Here is a 20,892-nt window from a genome sequence, read left to right on the forward strand (position 1 = left end):
AAGACCAGTGACAGTGTCTTAAAGACTGGTGGGCTTCTGAGGACAATCCAATCCCCACATGCAGTGGGGACAAAAGTAATGGTCATGTTTGCAGGGAAAGAACGGCTGCAGAGAACCAGTTATCTAGAAGTTAGGGCTTGATGGTGGGGGACACTCGGACCCTTCTGTCACTGGAGGAAAGAAAGGGGCCTGACTGGCACTGTTAGTAGTTTCTAACTAACGGTAGTTAGTAGTTTCTAGGAGAGGGTGAAAGACCCTCTCCTTGCACCGCATACTGAACACTTTTCTTTTGAGGCCCTCAAAGCAGAATGCCAATACCCACGATGCTGTGCAAAACAGATCTGGGAAAAAATACTCAGAAGATGGGGTGGAGGGGGTATCACAGGGGAAGTACTCTCTCATTCTGAGGATCACCATTGTTGTGGCTCAAGGGGACCCCAAAGCCTCAACCCACCGGCAAGGCGAGGAGCAGTCAGTCACCCACCCGCCTGGCCAACAGCAAGGCCACACAGACTCTGGGAGAAAGGAGCAATGACATGATAACAGAAGGCAGGTCTCCAACTATGGGCCCAGCTCCCAGGATAGCACTTCATTTGAAGGCCAACAGATGAAACATCCCAGAAGCCCAAGAAAGATTTTCACAGCTGTACACACATCTCTACCAGAAGACATCAGTCATCTGAATCAAGTTAACTAACCCCTTCTCCATGCATCCTGTGAAGTTAGCCCAACAGGCTTTGGTTTGGTAACAAGTAACCGTCTGCGTTACAAAGGTAAGTGAATAGTGACATCGAAGATTGTGAAATAAACTGTTAGCTGCGCATGGGCTCATCAAGTTTTAATTAATTAATTAAGCTTAATTAGTTCCAAGTAATGACTTCTCACTTCAGCAGAAAACAACAAAAACCCAGCCTTTGATCTTGCCTTAGAATCAAAACTCAGGCTAATGGAAATAGGGATTTGCAAGAGATGAGATTTAGAACAGCGTCAGGGTTTTAGCCCTCATGTACTTCTTTCTGCCTACCTTTCTGCATGTGGGATAAAAGCTGCTCCCACAAGTATTAACAAAATTGTCATGAAATCATGTAAAGGAAAACATTAAGATTTAAGTGACTTTACTATTAAGATTCTGTCAATATAGAAGTCAAGCTACTATGGGGAAATGACAACATATTTTACACACTGTACAGTGTAAAAATACCATTACATACAATGCTTTAGTATCAGGAGTTAAATATCCAAATGACAAAATGATAAAATAGCCTTGCTGTAAGGCACCTTCCGGTTTGCTTTTTTTTTTTTAAAGTAGACTTCACGCCCAATGTGGGGCTTGAACTCACAACGCTGAGATCAAGGCTGAGTGACCCAGGCATCCCTCCAATTTGCTTTCTTTTTTTAAAGAAAATATTTGAGGTGAGATTCACAGACACACAAAATTAACCAGTTGAAAGTGAATGATTCAGTGGCATTCAGTCTATTCAGGATGTTGTGCGGACACCAGCTCTGTATCATTCCAAAAGATTTCCGTCAACACAAAGGGAAAGCCCATACCCTGTAAGCAGCTGTGTCCCATCCCCCCGTCCCCCCTGCCTCTGCTAACCACCAGTCTGCATCTGCCTCCAGGCACCCACCTACTCTAGACATCTCATATAAACGTCTGGCTTCTTTCACTTAGCGTGCTCTTGAGGATCATCCATGTTGTAGCACGTGTCAGGGCTTTGGTCCTTTTATGAATCAAACCATATGTGTGCACAGAACACAATTTGTGCATCTATTCATCATCTCCTGATGGACATTTGGGCTACCTTCTGGCTACTGCGAATACTGCTGCTACAAGCATCTGTGTACACCTTTGTTACAGTGTACAAAGCATTTGTGTAAGTTTTTGTTGGTACAATGGATTTTAATTCTTTGGGGTATATACCTAGGAGTAGTTACTGGGTCACGTGGTAATTCTGCGTTGAGGATCCGTCAAACTGTTCTCCACAAGAGGCCGCAGCATCTTACATTCTCACCAGCGATGCATGAGGCTTCTAACTTCTTCACATCCTTGCCAACATTTTTTATTTTCTGTTGTGTTGATCATGGCCATTCTAGTGGGTATGAAGTTGTAACTCACTGTGGTTTTGATTTCATTTCCCAAATGACTAATGCTGAGCACCTCTGCATGTGCTTATTATCTATTTATATATCCCCTCTGGGGAAATTCTATTCAAGTCCTTCGGCTGTGTTTTTTTTTTTTGTTTTGTTTTGTTTTTTTAATTGGGTTGTCTTTTTAAAGTTGTAAGAGTTCTTTATACATTCCGGATACTAGACGCTTACCAGATATATGATTTGCAAACATTTCCCCATTTTGTGGGTGGTTTCTTCATTCTGTTGACAGTGTCCTTTGATGCACCAAAGTTTTAAATTTTGATGGAGTCCAATTTGTTCTTTTGTTGCTCATGTTTTTGGTGTCATTTCTAAGAATCCAAAGTCATGAAGCTTCCCTGGTTTTCTTTTAGGAGTTTATGCTTCCAGCACTTACGTTTAGGTCAATGATTTATTTTGAGTTAACCTTCTACACAATGTGAAGCAAGGGTCCAACGCATGACGTGCCTTCTGCATGTGGACATACACTTGCCCCAGCACGATCTGTTGAAGAGACTGCTCTTTCCCCAATGGATGACCATGGAGAACTTTTCCAAAATCAACTGGCCATAAATGTATGGGTTTATTTCTGGGCCCTGAGTCAAAAAAAATTTTTTTTTAATTCAGAACTTTCCATACTATAATTCTGCCACTGCTTTCTCAGATGAGGTTTAGCTTATAATGGCATATTAGGAACTTTTGTTTAAAAACTGAAAATTTTTTAATAAAAAATACACATCTGTGATGAATAATTTCATTATTAAACATGTCTGTAAAAATTAAAGATGAAAAGTAGCGTATACAACCTGGAAGTCAAAACCAATCTCTGCAAAATGGTATTTTATAAAGTAACATGTGATTTTACTGTTATTTACATGCTGTAATGAAGTCATTAATTTTAACTGCCTCCCATTTACAAAACCTTCCATTTTGCAATTACTTATGAACTTTTTTTACTCATGAACTTTATTTAGAATTACTTATGAACCATATTGAGAGGTTGATTCTCAATGTGGTTATTACATTAAATGTTGTTAATATCAGCCTTGCCAAATTACCTGTATCAAATTACTATGCAATTCCAAGTAAGAGATGGATTATAAACCAAAAGAATGTTTTATTGTCTAGAACTTTTTATACATTTCAAAGTGTCCTCACTTGAACCATCCAATGACTTTAAAACTTCTCTTGGCACAATGGACTTAAATAGCAATACAGTGTGTTATCTTTTGGAAATTAAGATCACCCTTATTTTAGACCCAGACTGGGCATTCCTCCCAAACAGCCCCTTCTCCTACATTAGTTTTTCTGTGAAGTTCTGAATGTCATTTCCTCTTAGCTCCCAGGGCTCCAACCACCTAGGCTAAAGGGAACAATGGGAAGGACTTCCCGGATCTCAGGTCTCCATAACCGAGGATCAATTACAAAGTGCTGGGTCTCTAGACTCAAAATCTCTAATGAGAACATTAAGCCCCCCTGCCAGAACATCTAGAAGAGTTAGTTCTCTTTTATCTTGAATCCCCTCTGCCTACAAGTTGTAAACAGTGGATATTTAGCTCCAACACAGTTTATTTTAGATGCAAAGACAACCTTGTTTTTATTGACCCAAAAAAGAAAAAAGAAAAAGAAAAAAGAAAAGAAAAGAAAAGCCTTGCCCAGAAAACTATGGGTTGAAAAGTTTGGGAAGCGCTGATAACTGTAGTCTAGAAAACACGTGAAAGACTTTACCTTTAGCTGGCCGGTGATGTCGCGGCAGCTGACTGTCTTACCATGCAAGAGACTAAGGTTCAGGGTCAGACCAACGGTTCTGACGGGCTGGACACATGGTTGAAGTGAGACACCAAGGAAGAGACGGCCAGCCCAACCCCTCACACAGCAGCCCTTCCTGGTTAATCCATGGGGTGATAATGACACTGACTGGCCTCATCCTGCCAATGAAGGGCAAGGCACTGCAGTGACGGCGCCTAGAAATGAATAGGAGTGATTGGGGATAAAAGGGGGAGAGGGGAAAGGTGGCCAGGATGAAGAAATGAATAAAACTCCAAATTTCTGTTACAACTCACTGTCATACCTATTACTCTAGTATCTAATGACAGGGAAATGGAAAAAAAAAAAAAAAAGAAAAGAAAAGAAAAAAAACAAAGGGAAAAAAAGAAAAATCGCAAACTATAAATTTATGCAGCATTCTAAGAATTGAGGTCTGTATCCTACAATATGACTACATATAACTAGAGCAAGAGCTTGATCTGATATAGTTCAAAAACCTATTGCAAAGAAAAGAGTATTTTTTTTTAATCATCAGCGTTTCTAAGTTCTGACAACTTCATTTTATTGGGTTTTTATTATGACAAAAACTCAGTCCATGCTATTGAAACAGAGCATACTTACCAAACAATCCCTTGGGCTCCAGAGCCAATTGGTTTCAACTGCTGGTAACGTTTCAGGACAGTGAAAGTTGAGTCTGCCACTTGCACACTGTAAAACTGACTATCACATTTACTGTCACTCATGATGTAGTATCATAGAATATTCCAAAGAGCTGGTACAGTGGTCCGGTTCCTTAAAAGAGAAACAGAATGAACATGCACTCTTTCTGAGATGATACAGGCACACCTCACTTCATAGGGTTGCAAGTTTATTGGCATGTAAGACAACGTGGCTGTAAGTTGATAAAGTTGGTTGGACCAAGTTCTGAACTTAAGCAAAGTGCAAAACAAACAAACAAAAAAATGCAACGACATTTCAGAGGCACAAGACCATCATGAAAGGAAGGAACATTGAGGCCCCACATGACCATGTTTTAAGGGAGCGGACTAGAAACTAACAGCCCTTCTTTTATTTGTCCATTTTTGCTAGCCATGACAGGATTATGTCACTGAGTGATTCTCATCAGCTCGCCTCCTTTGGAGCTAGCTTATGCCGGGCTGCCTCAACCAGGGATGAAGGCACTGGGGAGAGGTTTCCAAGGGATTCTGTCTACAGTTCCTGCAGAAAACACAAGTGGGCCAGTCTTCTTGTAAGTCCACAAATTCAGGTGAAATGATGGAGCAGAAAGCAAGTCCTACTATATATCTAGATTGTAAAAGGAGGAAGTGATGGAACATTGGGGTGCTGGGCCTGGAGACATGGGTGTGTGGCCATGCATGCCCACTGCACACGTTGAGGCCCCACATTCCCCAAACCCCACATCACTGGTGGGCTCAATACAGACAGTTGTAGACAGAGAACCATTGTAACCTATAGTCATTAACATGGATGCTCTGACAATTATTCATGATAAACTAGTATAAACTGGTGGTTTAGGCAGCCACCTTTTGGTGGCTTAGGCAGTAGGCTGAGATCCCCACCACGCAAGAGCCTATGTGATTTTATATAGAAAACAACCAAACACAAATCAGCAGTTACACTGATTTGGATCCCTGGCTCTTGTCTGAAGATGTTTATTTAGAAGTCATAAAACTATTTCTTTTGCTCTTTTTAAAAAAATTAAAAAGCCAACAATAAAATCATAGGGGTAAACATTATATACTATTTAAAAACATGGAATTTAAATTTTATTCTACAGCTTCAGCAAATTCCTGTTTGTTCTACCATCTAATATTTAATGCCTACCTGCTAAGTTCTCTGGAGTGATGATTTGTATTTCAATACAGAGATGCCTAGAATTTCCATTAAACATGGAAATAAATTCATGAATAACAAGCCTAAACAAAGAATTTAAATCAAATGAATAGCTTCTCCAACTGACCACTGCTTCACCCCCGCTCCCCCCCTCATCTTTTTAAAGTTTATTTTTATTAATTTTGGGAAAGATACAGAGAGCAAGTAAGGGAGGGGCAGAGAGAGAGAATCCCAAGCAGGCTCCATGCTCAGCATGGAGCTCGACTAGGGGCTCAAACCCATGAACCCACGAGATCATGACCTGAGCCAAAATCAAGAGTCAGATGCCCAACTGACTGAGCCATCCAGGCACCCCTCCCCCTCTTTTAACCATTCTCAGGGCAGTGGCTGAGGCACAGCTCTTAGTACCACCAGCAACTGTGATTGAATGTGCTGTACACAGGCTGGGGAGTGCCTCCGGGAGGCCAGCACTGCATTAGATGAACCAACACACTGCTCATGACAACCTACAGTGGGATGATCAGCCCCTGCTACACTGTGAGCTAAACAGCCTGGCTGAGCCACGCTGCGGTGAGGAGGGGGCCCTAAGCTCCAGGGCGGTGAGGGCAGGTCTGTGTTGCTTACTGTGGCATCTCACACTGCTGGGGACAGGACCACAATAGAAGCATTCAATAAACTTTTGCTGCTCTGACCCATAATTCAGTACCTAATGATTCCCTGACGAGGCTGCTTCATTTTACTGACATCTGAAGGAATATCTATTTCTAGAGATTATTATTTTTTTACAGTTTTTATGGGGCTGAGACAATTCAACTCAACGTTTATGGGGTGCTTTTGTATAAGAAGTGGTAAGTAACATAGGTGATAAAGCAAGATCAGTTCGTCTTAAAGCAGCTAGTTGGGGGAATACTGTAACACAAGTTGCAACACAAGTTATAATAACATAAGGGCATAAGCAAAAAGTAAACCAAGGCAAAAGAGGTCCTACCCTTTGGCAGGGGTGCAGAAGACAAGGAGAGCTTCATGGAGGAGGTTGCATCTGGATCTGCCAGAGACAGACAGCAGAGGTACAGAGCTCGAGCTGACTGTGCTCAGAAATGGTGAATTGCTCAAACTGGCTCTTGGGGTACAAGTGCAAAGGTTCAGAGATGGACTAGGTGAAAAGGCAGGTAGCCATTACAACCTGCTGTTTCTTTGCCTTACTGGAATACACCTGCACTGCCAGTCATTCAAAAAGCACTTCCTGACACCACTGTGGACAAAGTCCTGTGCAGGAACAGCCAGTGTGCCTGCCCTTGATGAGCTCACAGAGAGTGCAAACTGCGGGCATGTTCAGGAAGAGCCCCGATGCAAGGAGATCCCTAAACCGAGAAGGACAGAGAAGGCTCTGAGCTGTGGGGAAGAGAGAGAGCATGTGCAGAGAGGTGGAGGTGCATTCTGAATGTGAGAAGTCATTTAAGAGTTAGTTTTGCTGGGCAGTGGGGGAAAGAAGCTGGAGAGAGGAAACCAGGCCAGATCACCATGGGCCCTGGAAGCTGCTGGGAGCCATCTGGACCTGGGCCCGAGGGCTGTGGAGCCATCAAAGCAGAGAGGCATGTGCTCTGGCTTGCTTTGCTGAGGGGTCATTCAGGAAGCTGTGAAAGGGATGGACTGGGGTGGGCAGGACTGAAGGCAGGGAGGCCCAGCAAAACATGGCAGGGTTGTGGCGGATGGGGAAAAGAAGTAAATGCACGGCATGGAGGAAGAATGTGCATGACCTGTGCTGCCCAGGAGAAGATGAGGAGGAACGCGGGTGAAGCAGCTGGAGGTGGGCAGGAGACGCATGCAGTCTGCAAATCTGGCTTCAGACAGGTAAGTCTGCAGTGCCTGAGAGACAGGCAGCATGACAGCCACAGGCTGCTGACATCCTCCAGATCCTCCCTCCTTTGTTTCAGGAACAGAAGCCTCCCTATGTGAGCTGGACAAATGGCTGCCCAACTAGAGAGGACATCTGGCTGCTTTTTGGCAGCCAGGTGTGGCCAGATGACCAACTTTTGGCTGATGAGATGTAAGCAGAGTGATGTGTGCCATTTCAACATCCATCCATCCATCCATCCACCCATCCATCCATCTTATCTTCCTTCCTTCCTCTCTCTCTCTCTCTCTCTTTCAAAAGCTGCTTGCTGTGCAACTTATCTTTCTCCCTTGCTGCTGGCTGGGGGAACAGCTGTCACAGACCCAGAGATGGCAGTCACATGTTGAAGCTGGTAGAGCTGCCCACTGGCCAGAGTCCTGAATGACCTTGTGGCCCAGAGCTGCCCCCCATTCTGGTCCACCTGCCCATACTCAGGCTGGTACAAACTAATCTCAACCTTGTTGAGCAACTCTGGAACTCTCTCTCTGCTACAGCTGTTGTAACCTATACTTTGACTGGCACACGATTAGGTTAGCTTTTGTGAATTTGGGGAGAATGTCACATCATTAGATTAGAGAATTAACATATTTTCATCTCAAGATTTAAAGTAATTTTTAATTTTTTTAAAGTTTATTTATTTATTTTGAGAGAGAGAGAGAGAGAAGAGAAGAGAGAGGCAGAGGGAGAGAGAGGGAATCCCAAGTAGGCTCTGCACTGTCAGTGAGGAGCCTGATGTGGGGCTCAAACTCACCAACCGTGAGATCATGACCTGAGCCAAAGTCAGATTCTTAACCGACTGAGCCACCCAGGCGCCCCTAAAGTAATTTTTAAATTAAAATAAGTTGCCTTTAGTAGGCAGAAAAAGCTACCTAAGTGAGAAGCTGTCAAAGCCATCTTCTCCATCAAACTTGGGCTTTGTGAACATGAGAAAGCACACAAGAAAGCCAAGTAATTTAGCTATTAATGAAATCAACTGTTGAGATTATATTTCAACAGAATGGATGTCAGCTGGGTTTTAGAAAACAGTTTACAAATTGGGAAGTACTATAGAAGAATTCTTTGTACAACCACATTATCAACACACTGAGGTACAGGCACTGCCTTCACTTCCCTCACCAGTGGGTGCTGGTTCTGTACCTCGGCTCCAAGCAGTGGGACCCCGTCTCTGCCCACGCTGCTCTGTGCTGTGCAGCCCCGGCCAGGCTGTGCTGTTACTCAGTTTCTGCAGGTCTGCCCATGTCTCCCTCCCCCAAGGCTGGTAGCCCCTCAAAAGCAGGGAGGGGCTTTCTTCCCTCTCACATGTCGATAAACTTAAGGAAATGTCCAATGCCCACCAATGATCCACTGAGAAAGCTTCTAGGGGGACACACTCTGCTCCTTGGGTTCTTCAGATCTGAGGCTGGTGGGCAGAGCCCAGGGGGAAGGAGTCAGCACAGCCTTTGATGAAGCCATCTGGCTCACGTCCACACCCTTCCCACTTTACCATGCTGCTTCAATGAATCCTGGTTGAATGAAAGGCTCTAATCTAAAATCCCTATTTGTCTGGGGGCGCCTGGGTAGCTCAGTTGGTTGAATATTCAGCTTTTGGTTCCTGTTTAGGTCATGATCTCATGGTTCCTGAGTCCGAGTCCCGCATTGGGCTTTGTGCTGACAGCATGGAGCCTGCTTGGGATTTTCTCTCTCCCTCTCCCCTTGCATCTCCCTCTCTCTCTCTCAAAATAAATAAAAATTTTAAAAAACTTACTAAAATCCCTATTTGTCTAAGACTGAAGACCCTTATAGAATCCCCTCCAGGATTCTAGAGTAAAATCTACCCACTCTACAGAGAAACGTTGGGTAGGAGGGATGTTCCTACTTTGTTTGGAGTTTAGAATAAGAAATGCCTTTAAAAAAAAATTCTCTAGGGGTGCCTGGCTGGCTCAGTCAGTAGAGCACATGACTCTTGATCTCAGGGTGGTTTAAGCCCCACATTGGGCATGGAGCCAACTTAAAATAAAAAAAATAAATAAAAATTTCAAAACAGCTTTATATTAAAAAAAATTCTCTAACTCTAGAATCCTTTAAATATAAGCAGTTCAACTACTGTAAATATACTATTTACGTCCAAGTCTTGTGGGGACATCGGCTACCATTCACTGAGATCTCCCAATATCTCATGAGGGCCTCCTATGCACCAAGCACAAGGTAGGGATTGTTGAGAGAGCACTAACAAGACAGTCCATTCCCTCAAACCGCCAAGAGCATAATTGTCACACTACTGGGAAGTGTGTCGTAGGGGCAGACGTAGAAGTGGGCCCAAGGGCGGTGTGGGGATAGCAGCCAGTGAGTGAGCAGAGGGAGTGTGTGAGTGGGACATGGATATAAAGGAAGGTTTCCAGGACGAGTCAAGACCTGAGTGCAAGTTTGTGCACAGTATCAACCCAGGTGTGAGGGAACAGGCATTCTCATACATGCTGGTGAGCCCTGTAAGTTGGCAAAACATTTCTAGGGAGGAAAATCTGTAACATCTAATGAAAATTTTAAATGCACATGACTCCTAACCTGGCCACTACAATTCTATAAGTGTACCTGATAAATATATATGTACAAATGTTCAAAGACATTCGTGCAAGAATGTTTGTAGCACTTTTTATAACAGGCCAAAACAAACAAACAAAAAAACCAAAAAAAAAAAAAACCCCAAAAAACCAAGAAATAACCTAAAACATACACTTGGAATGAGTAAACTATGGCATAAAAGCACAAAAAAGCCATTAAAAATAATGCAGGGACTTTGTGTACTGATGAGGAATGATGTTTAAGATGAAACAAAGGAAATGAAGCAAGTTAAATAGTGTGTATGGTAGGGGCACCTGGGTGGCTCAGTCAGTTAAGAGTCTGACTTTGGCTCAGGTCATGATCTCATGGTTCATGAGTTTGAGCCCTGCATCAGGCTCTGTGCTGACAGCTCAGAGCCTGGATGGAGCCTGCTTCCAATTCTTTGTCTCCCTCTCTCTGCCCCTCCCATGCTTGAGCTCTGCCTCTCTCTTGCTCTCTTAAAAAATAAACATTAAAAAAATTTTTTTTTTTAATTAAAAAAGTGCCTGTAGTAAATGTGAATATTCACAGCCCCACACACATGCACACGCACACACGAGTATACTAGCAAGTACAGACACACAGTGGGAAATGAGACTTTGACTCTTCCCATTACAACTTTCTGTTGTTTTTTATTTTTATTTTTTTTAGTCACACACACATTTCACATTAAAAGAAAAAAATAAATGAAACCTTTGAAATGGAAAGCCAAGACCTAAAAGTCGGGAAGGTTTGGGGCAGACGAGACTGGAGGCAGAAGAGTAGGCCGGACTCTGAGCTCCACAGTTATAAACATCCCCCTAACAGCTCGTCAGGTGAACAGTGCTGTCCCCCCTCTGCAGACAAGGAAGAGAGCTAGAAGACAGTGAGGAAGTTGCCCAAATTCCCAGCTGGGAAGTGGCGCAGCCTGGATCTGAATTTAGGTGTGTCTGACTACAATCTTCTTGTTCTTCCCAATACTCCATTCTAATTAACATCCCTAACTGCATTTAGAAACTGAAGTGATGTGTCCAAGGGCTGGTCAGGACCAGGCCAGGAGAAAACACAGGACTGGATGCTTCATCCTGCTGGCTTTACTCTACCAAGACAATTTTTCTTCTGATAATGAATCAGTCATCCACAGCCTCAAGAAAATCTTTAACTACGCTAATGGTACAGAATACCCAGGACATGCAATAGTTAAATTAATTGACTGCTCTGGTTAAAAGCAGAGTTTCACAATCCTTCTCTTAGCTTCAATACTTGTTGAAATTTTTAATCAAATTGTTCTTTTTCCTTGCTTTTTTTTTTTTTTTTTTTTTGAGATAGAGATAGGGTGAATGAGCTTGTAAGCACGGGAGGGACAGAGGAGAAGAGGAAGAGAGAGAATCCTATGCAGGCTCCACACTCAGCGCAGAGCCTGACACAGGGCTTCATCTTATGACCCTGAGATCACGACCTGAGCTGAAATCAAGAGTCGGACGCTCAACAAACAGAGCAATCCAGGCGCCTCCCCCCTTCTTTAATTCTTAATAAAAATGGCAGAGCACAACTCAATCTTTCTTTGATAATGAAGAACCTTACAACATCTCAGAGCCATCCTTCTGGACATCAGTCCTTCAACTACACTGCTTACTATGATAAAGAACAGCCACTAGTTGTTTGGTAATCACATCATCCATGGGTGGATCCTAAGGAAGGATCTGTCGAGGATTCCAACCCATGGGCCCCTTGGAGGCACTGGGCCTGTCTGTTCCTCCTCCCCAGCCCCGACTCCCAGTGCTCTGGTTGGGGTGTTCTAAGTGTTCCCTTGATGGGGCAACCGCCCAAGTGTTCTCCCAGCCTCCATTCCTGCTACCTCCAAACCACTATTCACACGGCATTTCCCCAGGAAAACCTTTATATGAATGCTCACAGCAGTGACATTTTCTACAGTTCAAAACTGGAAACAATCCAGGTGTCCTTCAGTGGGTTAACAGTTAGGCAAAGTGCTGTACATCCATATCATGGAATACGGGGCAGTAGTAGAAATGAACCAACTACTGATACATGCAACAGCTTGGGTGGATCTTCAGGGCATTATCCTTAAGTAAAAAAGCCAATCTCAAAGGGTCCATACAGTATAATTCCATTCACACAACATTCTTTTTTTTTTTTTTTTCAGTTTATTTATTTTGAGAGAGAGAGAGAGAGAGCGTGCGTGAGTGGTTGTGTGCATGCATGCTTGAGAGGGGGAGGGGCAGAGAGATGGAGAGAGAGAATCCCAAGCAGGCTCCGCACTGTCAGCACAGAGCCTGACGCAGGACTTGAGCCCACAGACCGTGAGATCATGACCTGAGCCGAAACCAGGAGTCAGACACTTATGCAACTAAGCCACCCAGGTGCCCATACACAACATTTCTGAAATGACAAAATTATAGAGCTGTGGAACAGATTAGTGGTTGCCAGGGGTTATGAATGGTGGGCAGTGGGGGCGGGGTGTGGTTATAAAGGGTAGCACAAGGGAGAACTTTGGGACAATGAAATAGTTCTGTATCTTGACTGTGGTAGTGGTGTTTGTACAAATCTCTCCATGTGATAAAAGGACACAGATTTGTACCCATACGCTGCACCAATGCCACTTCCCTGGCTTTGATACTGTACTGTGGGTATGTAAATGACAACCAATGGGGGAAACTGGGTGAAGGGTGCATGGGACCTCTCTGTACTATTTTTACAATTTCTTATGAATGGAGAATTATTTCCAAATAAGGAATTAAAAAAGAGATTTGTTGAACGTATGCAGTGATCATACTGCTCTTCTGTTTAAATTTCTTGGATAGTGACCAACTGCCTTGAGAGTAAAACTCTGATCTTTAGCAGGCAGAGGGGTTCACAGGACCTCTGGCCCACTCTTGGGCAATACTGAATCACCTGAGACCAGCTGACACACCAGATACTGCCTCTTCCACGCCTCTTCCCGAGCTGTCCCATCTGCCTGAAATGACTTTCCTCCCCATTTTGTTCTCCTGGCCAACCTTCATCTTCCTTCAAAATCTAGTGCATGCACCTGCTTCTCTTGAAAGTTTTCCTCTACAGGAAACTTCAAGCTGTGCTGGGCATGCCCCCGTTTTTGGCACCACAACCTATATTCATTTTATTGCAAGTCTACCTCTACTTCTACTCTGTGAGGTCCCTGAGGGCAGAAAATGCGTCTGATTCATTTCCTAATCCTCTACTAATTACATAGTGGGTGCCCAGTAAATATTTGTTATAGGCAAAACTAAGCAGAAGAATAAATGTAGGGCAGTGTGGTACAGTGGTTAGCATGAGGACTCTCAAGTGGGAGGGCAGGCTCCTGGGCAGACTCCATCAAAAACTGTTAGAATAAACAAATTCATAATGGTTCAGGATACAAACTTAATGCACAAAAATATTTTGTGTTTTTATATGCTGATGAACTGTCAGAGAAATTAAATGATGTTCTCACAATTGTATCAAAAAGAATAAACTACTCAGGAATAAATTTAAACATGGAGGTAAAAGACCTTTACATTGAAAACCAAAAGACGTTAATGAAAAAAGTTAAAGACACAAATAAATGGAAAGATATTCTGTGTTCATGGATTGGAAAAATCAATATTGTTAAAATGTCCACACTACCTAAGGCAATTTAAAGATTCAATGCAATCCCTATCAAAATTCCAGTGGCATTTTTCACTGAAATAGAACAAATAATTCTAAAACTTGTGTGCAACTACAGAAGACCCTGAATGGCCAAAGCAATTTTAAGAAAGAACACAGCTGGAGGCATCATGCTTCCTGATCTCAAAGGTATAGTAATTAAATATTACAAAGCTATAGTAATTAAGACACTACGGTATTGGCATAAAAACAGACATACAGAGGCACGTGGGTGGCTCAGTCAGCTGGGTGACCAACTTCGGCTCAGGTCACGATCTCACAGTTTGTAAGTTTGAGCCCCGCGTCGGGCTCTGTGCTGACAGCTTGGAGCCTGGAGCCTGCTTCAGATTCTGTGTCTCCCTCTCTCTCTGCCCCTCCCCTGCTTGCGTTCTGTCTCTGTCTCTCTCAAAAATAAATAAACATTAAAAAAATTTTTTTAAAAGAATATTAAAAAAAAACAGACATATAGATCAATGGAACAGAACAGAGGGCTCAGAATAAACCCACATATATATGGTTGATTAATTTGTGACAAAGGAGCCAATAATATACAATGGGGAAAGGACAGTCTCTTCCATAAATGGTGTGGGAAAGCTGGACAGCCAAATGCAAAAGAATAAAACTCAACCCCTCTTACACTATACACAAAAACTAAGTTAAAACGGATTAAAGACTTGAACATAAGACTTGAAACCACAAAACTCCTAGAAGGAAACATTGGCGGTAAGTTTCTTGACATAGGTCTTGATGAGGATTTTTGTAATCTGTCACCAAAAGTAAAAGCAACAAAAACAAAAATACAAAAAGCAACAAAAACAAAAAACCAAGAGGGGCTACATCAAACTAGAAAGCTTCTGCACAGCAAAGGAAACCATTAACAAAATAAAAGGCAAACTATGGAACTGGAAAAAAATATTTGCAAATCAGGTATCTGATAAGGGACTAATATCCAAAATATGTAAGAAAACTCATACAGCTCAATGGCAAAACAAACAAACAATCTGATATTAAAAAATGGGCAGAAGATCTGAATAGACAGTTTTCCAAAGAAGACATACAGATGGCCAGCAGGTACATAAGAAGATGTTCAGTATCATTAATCATTAGGGAAACACAAATCAAAGCCACGAGATTATCACCTCACGCCTGTTACAATGGCTAAAATCAAAAAGGCAAGAGATAGCAAGTGTTGGTGAGGATGTGGAGAAAGGGGCACTTGGGCACTGTCAGTGGGAATGCAAACTGATGCAGCTACTAAGGAAAACAGTATGGAGGTTCCTCAGAAAGTTAAAAATAGAACTACCATATGGTCCAGTAATTCCACTTCTGGATATTTATCCAAAGCAAACAAAAACTAACTTGAAAAGATAGTTGTGCAACTTGAAAAGATAGTTGTGCCCGCATGCTCACTGCAGGATTAGTTACAGTAGCTAAGACGTGGAAACAACCTAAGTGTCCATCAGTGGGTGAGTGGATAAAGAAGAGGTGGTCTACATACACAATGGAATATTAATCAGCCTAAAAGAGAAGGAAATCTTACCATCAGTGACAATATGGACAGACCTCAAGGGTGTTATGCTAAGTGAAGTAAGTCGGATAGAGAAAGACAAACATCGTGTGATCTCTCTTATATGTGGGACATAAAAAACAAAACAAAATGAAACTGCCAACCTTATAAATCCAGAGAACAGATTAGTGGTTGCCAAAAGTGGGATTAGGTGTAGGAAAGAAATGAATGAAGGAAGCGAAAAGGAAAAAGAAAAAAATGTGTATTACTCTCTTCTAAATTACAGTATACAGACTTAAGATTCAGAGTGTATATTTTTACAAGAATTGTCAAAATAGCTGTCTAGATTAGGATTTCTGTATTTTCTTTTTAGATATTTAATTGTGACACATAATAGCATAGTAAAAGATATCTGTTAAAAAAAAACACAGATTAGGACTCTGGGGTCAGAGGGCAAAGAGGCTACCACTTATCTGGATGATCTCAGACCAGCGATTACACACATCTGTAAAACAGGGATAAGCATAGAATCACCCTCAGGGGACAGTGAGCACAGTGCCCAGCACAGGGCAAGGTCTCAATGTCAGGTGACACTAGGACAGGTGTTACCACACCCATTCTGTTTCCTGCTCCCCCAAATAAACGTTTGCATTCTGAAAATGTGAACTAAAATCTGGGAAATGCAAAAGTTGATGACATGGCCAATGGTGGGTGAGCATCTCGGTCAAACTGCACAGAATTTACTTTTCATTCTAGGCTGTGACCGGCAGATGATGTTTCAGGACATTTTTTGAAGACATCTGCTTCATAGGATGTGTGTGCTATGTTTCTGAGAGCATAGTTAAGAATTGATGAAACAGAATCAGAGCTTGTGGATTTATTACGTGGGCTGCACGTTCAGGCCTATGCTAAATCGCACTAGATTTAGCACTAGATATGCTAAAATCAAACTAGTGACAGCATTGGTTAAGATATACAAATACTTAAATAGTCTAGCAAATTAAATCACAGTTCTGTACAACTATACATATACACACACACTGACATAATTTTTAAAGGAAGTTATTTTAAAAGCCAGTCATTCTTTCTCAATTATTCTTTCTTTTTTTTTTTTTTTTTAAATTTTTTTTTCAACGTTTATTTTTGGGACAGAGAGAGACAGAGCATGAACGGGGGAGGGGCAGAGAGAGAGGGAGACACAGAATCGGAAACAGGCTCCAGGCTCTGAGCCATCAGCCCAGAGCCTGACGTGGGGCTCGAACTCACGGACCGTGAGATCGTGACCTGGCTGAAGTCGGACGCTTAACCGACTGCGCCACCCAGGTGCCCCTCTCAATTATTCTTTCTCTTAGCATCTCTGTGGGGGAGGGGAGATAAAAATGTTTTTTAAACAAATCCCCAAGTTTCTCCTATCCTGGCCTATGGAAAGACAAACTTTTGGCATACCTCTAAAATATGTTCACACTGTCCATTCTCCTAATAGCCAAAAAATTCACTTATAAAAATACTTCAAATTCTAATTTCAGAATAGGCAAGAACCTATTTAACATAAAGGGAATTAATATTAATGCCTCATTTTTAAGAAAGAAATAACAACTATCCTGTTTGTAACTACATATCCTTAGAATCTAGTTTTACTATTTCTGAAAAGTTTCAGAGTATATAGTCTTTGCTGTCTTTTACTTTAATGTAAAGTTAGCTGGGGGCAGGGAGGGAGAGCACACTATTTTATGAGACCAAAAAACAAACAAACAAAAAAACAACAAACAAAAAAGCCCAAATGAATTAAATAAAATCAAATTTGTTGAATTTCACCTTCAAATGTTGAGCAAACTTCCTTAGTTATGGGAAAGTCCTATGTTAAAACAGTGACTACTCTTGCTCATTATTTTTATACCTATTAATTTATACACCAACGTTTTCCAAAGAGGATTTGAGGTGTCAATTAAAAATATTTTAAACGGCAATTCAAAGGCCAATATAAGGGGCACCTGGGTCGCTCAGGCTGTTAAGTGTGGACTTCAGCTCAGGTCGATCTCACGGTTCATGGTTTTGAGCCCCAAATCCAGCCTAGCACTGATAGGGCGAAGCCTTCTTCAGATCTTCTGTCTCTCTCTCTCTGTCCCTCCCCTGCTCGCCTGCTCTCGCTCGCTCTCCAAAATAAATAAAGATTAAAAAAATAATAAACCACAAATGCCTAAAAAAAATGAGCTCTTGTTGTGCAAAAGATATATAAACTTGCCTCCCAAATAATAGAACCCCTAATGAATCAATGGGTCTAGACACTGAGCCTCAATAGCTGCTAACATCGCAGCATGAGCCAGCCAGCTTTAACTGCTTCTAGATGGAAGATGGGGGTGTCTGGGTGGCTGAGTCAGTTGAGCATCCGACTTCAGCGCAGGTCATGATCACGTGGTTCGTGAATTCGAGCCCTGAGTTGGGCTCTGTGCTGACAGCTAGGAGCCTGGAGCCTGCTTTGGATTCTATGTCTCCCTCTCTCTCTGCCCCTTCTTCTCTCACTCTCTCTTTCTCAAAAATGAATAGTAAACAGTAAAAACAAAATTTTTTTAATAAGATGGAAGACAGCACCCCACCGAGGGCATTCTGATTCTAGGGCATTAAGCCTCATCTTAATCCCACTGTGAATTTTCAGGAGATACAGAGAAACACATTAAATTACACTGCAGAGATGCAGCCAGTAATCCCAACTATGGAAATGGTATAGAACAACCAACTGCTTCAACAAATAAACTACAAGGAAGACAGAAGAAGAGAAATAAAGGGGGAATCTACAGATTAAAAGAAACTTAAAAGATGTATCAACCAATCATAACGGATGGAACTTATCTAGATCCGGATTCCTATAAACAAACTGTTAAAGAACTATAAAACTTATGGGATGTCTGGAAATTTGAATATTGACTGATTATTTGATTATACTGAGGAATTATTGCATTTCCAAGTTTAAAAGAGTCCTTATCTTTTAGATACATATATTGAAATATTCATGGATTGAATGACATGACATTTAGGATTTGCTTGAAAATAACATGGGTGGGGGGTGTGAGGGTGTAAGTAGATGAGGTTGGGGTGAAACAAGATGGGCCAGGAGCTGATAACTGTGGAAGCTGGATACTATTGTTTAATTTTGCATATGTTTGAAAGTTTTCATAATAAACAGTAAAAATAAAGACTGACCTTGAAACTAGCTCACACAATCACAAAAGGTCAAGTATGAATTTAATTATTCTTAAAGAAAATGATGTTAAAAAGTCACCTTCTTTTTTTATACATTAAAAAAAATTTTTTTTTAATGTTTACTTATTTTTGAGAGAGAGTCAGGGCGCGAGTGGGGGAGGCGCAGAGAGGAGACAGAGAATCCGAAGCAGGTTCCAGGCTCTGAGCTGTCAGCACAGAGCCTGATGCAGGGCTTGAACTCACGAACCATGAGATCATGACCTGAGCCGAAGAGGGATGCTTAACTGACTGAGTCACCCAGGCACCCCAAAAATGTCACCTTCTTAACTAGTAGTGAAGTATAGCTACATATGTATATAACAAATATCTGTCCTGCTGCCAAATGTGGTTTCTGTTCTACTTTATGCATCACAAAAATGACTGCTTTACTATTAATTGCTTCATCTGGCCTTTGTCTTTATCCAGAAAATTAAGAACGCTTTATTTAAAAAAATTTTTTTTAGTGTTTTTATTTTTGAGAAAGAGAGAGAGAGAGAGAGAGAGAGACAGAGCATGAGTAGGGAGGAGCAGAGAGAGAGAGAGAGAGAGCATGAGTAGGGAGGGGCAGAGCGAGAGAGGGAAACACAGAACCTGAAGCAGACTCCAGGCTCGGAGCTTGAACCCACAGACCGTGAGGTCATGACCTGAGCCGAAGTTGGACGCTCAACTAACTGACTGAGCCACCCAGGCACCCCAAGAACTCTATATTTTAAATCGACAAATTGAATATGCCCTCTAACACTTATTTGAAACACATTTTCATCTGTCCTGGCATCCCCAAAATTAAATCCTTAGGAAAATCAAAGCTCTCCAGAGAAGACTATGCCACAATAGGATTCTTTTTAACCCCACAGGATCCTTTTGAAAGAAAAAAAAAGGGTTAAGTGAAGGAAAACTTCTAGATTGGATGTTTTGCTTTCAGAACAAATTAAAAGCCAAAAGAACCATCAGAGTTGAGGCACCCAGGAAAGGACGCTTAGCTGGGGGAGACCTGGGTTCAAATTTCACTTTCCAGCTACCTGCCTTGAAGCTGACTGCTGGAACTCTGTGAGCCTCCATGTACTCCTCTGAAGAAACGGGTGTCACAGCTGCCACTTACAGGACTCCAGTGAAAATTAAGTGGAAGTACATGGACAAACAGGGCCTAGCTTCGCTGGCCTGGGGCTACGTTTCCAGCTCACTGCAGCTGTTGCCTCCTATGTAACCTGCCCTGGAGATCGACAATCCTGCAACCGAACTAAATGAATTTTACATGGTTCAGAGCATTAATTATTACAACTAATAATTAATTGCCAGCATTTAAAAATCAGGAGAGCAGAAATGCAATGTCGAGTTCTGACCTCTTTTTTAAAATTGCTGGGTGAGGTTTGGTTTTCCAGGGTCCCCACCACTCCATGCTCTTTTACACCTGGCCCTGAAGGCTGATTCCTGACCCCACACTGGGCTGATGTCCTTCCTTCACCCTGCCCTTTCCCTTTCGGTGCCTCTCCCTGCCTGGCAAATTTCTCACAATCCTTCATGGCCCAACTCCAGCGCCACCTGTCACCTCCACCTTTCCATGCCATGGCACAGCACCTCCACTACAACAAGCATCATCACACTGTCCTGGCACTAACCTGTCTGCCTGTCTGCCTCCTCTACTGGGACTCTCAGGAGGAAGGGACCCTGTTGCTATTGCCTTTGTGTCCCCAAGGCCGAGCAGAAAGCCTGACCTAGATAATGTAGAATTCAGCAAATGCCTCCTGAATGTGTGGAAGGAAATGAGAGCTAAAATATTACAAAAATGTCAAAATTTATATTACAGCTTGTTCTGACAGTTACCAAATAAAGGGGTCAAGGACTTTTAAATGAGAACAAGCTTCCATCTGCTTACAGGTTTCACAAGTTAGTTAGAAGTCATTCAATAAACTGACAAAGCAGAAGCAACAGCAGGTAGGGTCATTCATTCATTCATTGAACTGATATCACTGAGCTTACTGTGTGCTTTCTAAGTACTGGGGACGAAGCAGTGGACAAATCCGACAACTACCTGTTTTCATAAAGCTACTTCCTTGTAGAGGAAACAAAGTAAACATAAATAAATAGAATCGTTTCAAACCAGAGTGAACACTAAGAAGAAAATTAAATTAATGAGATAGAATGACTAAGGGGAGAAAAGAGTAGTCAAGGAAGGCCTTGTAGAAAAAGACACACCTGACCAGAGGAAAGACCAGAAGGAGCCAGCTGTGCAAAGCCGCTGGAGACAGCTCCAAGCATTGGAAACGAAAGTGCAAAGGTCCTGAGG

General features: G+C 42.2%; 1 protein-coding gene across 4 annotated transcripts in view; it reads right to left on the reverse strand.

Moving 5' to 3' along the window:
• The window catches only part of MAPK9 (mitogen-activated protein kinase 9), a 58,997-nt gene that overhangs the window by 37,172 nt on the left and 933 nt on the right, over positions 1 to 20,892 (reverse strand). For 3 of the 4 annotated variants that reach the window (XM_086706509.1, XM_086706505.1, XM_086706513.1), the window contains exon 2: positions 4,519 to 4,689. In XM_086706509.1, coding sequence (XP_086562635.1) covers positions 4,519 to 4,640 — 122 coding nt within the window. In that variant the 5' untranslated portion in view covers positions 4,641 to 4,689. Of the gene's footprint in view, positions 1 to 3,858; positions 4,095 to 4,518; positions 4,690 to 20,892 lie in introns of those variants that run through there. The other variant, XM_086706523.1, reaches the window with a different exon arrangement.

The sequence above is a fragment of the Puma concolor genome, chromosome A1 (assembly GCF_028749965.1).
Source record: "Puma concolor isolate L17-30 chromosome A1, mPumCon1.1.hap2, whole genome shotgun sequence".
Classification (NCBI taxonomy): Eukaryota; Metazoa; Chordata; class Mammalia; order Carnivora; family Felidae; genus Puma; species Puma concolor.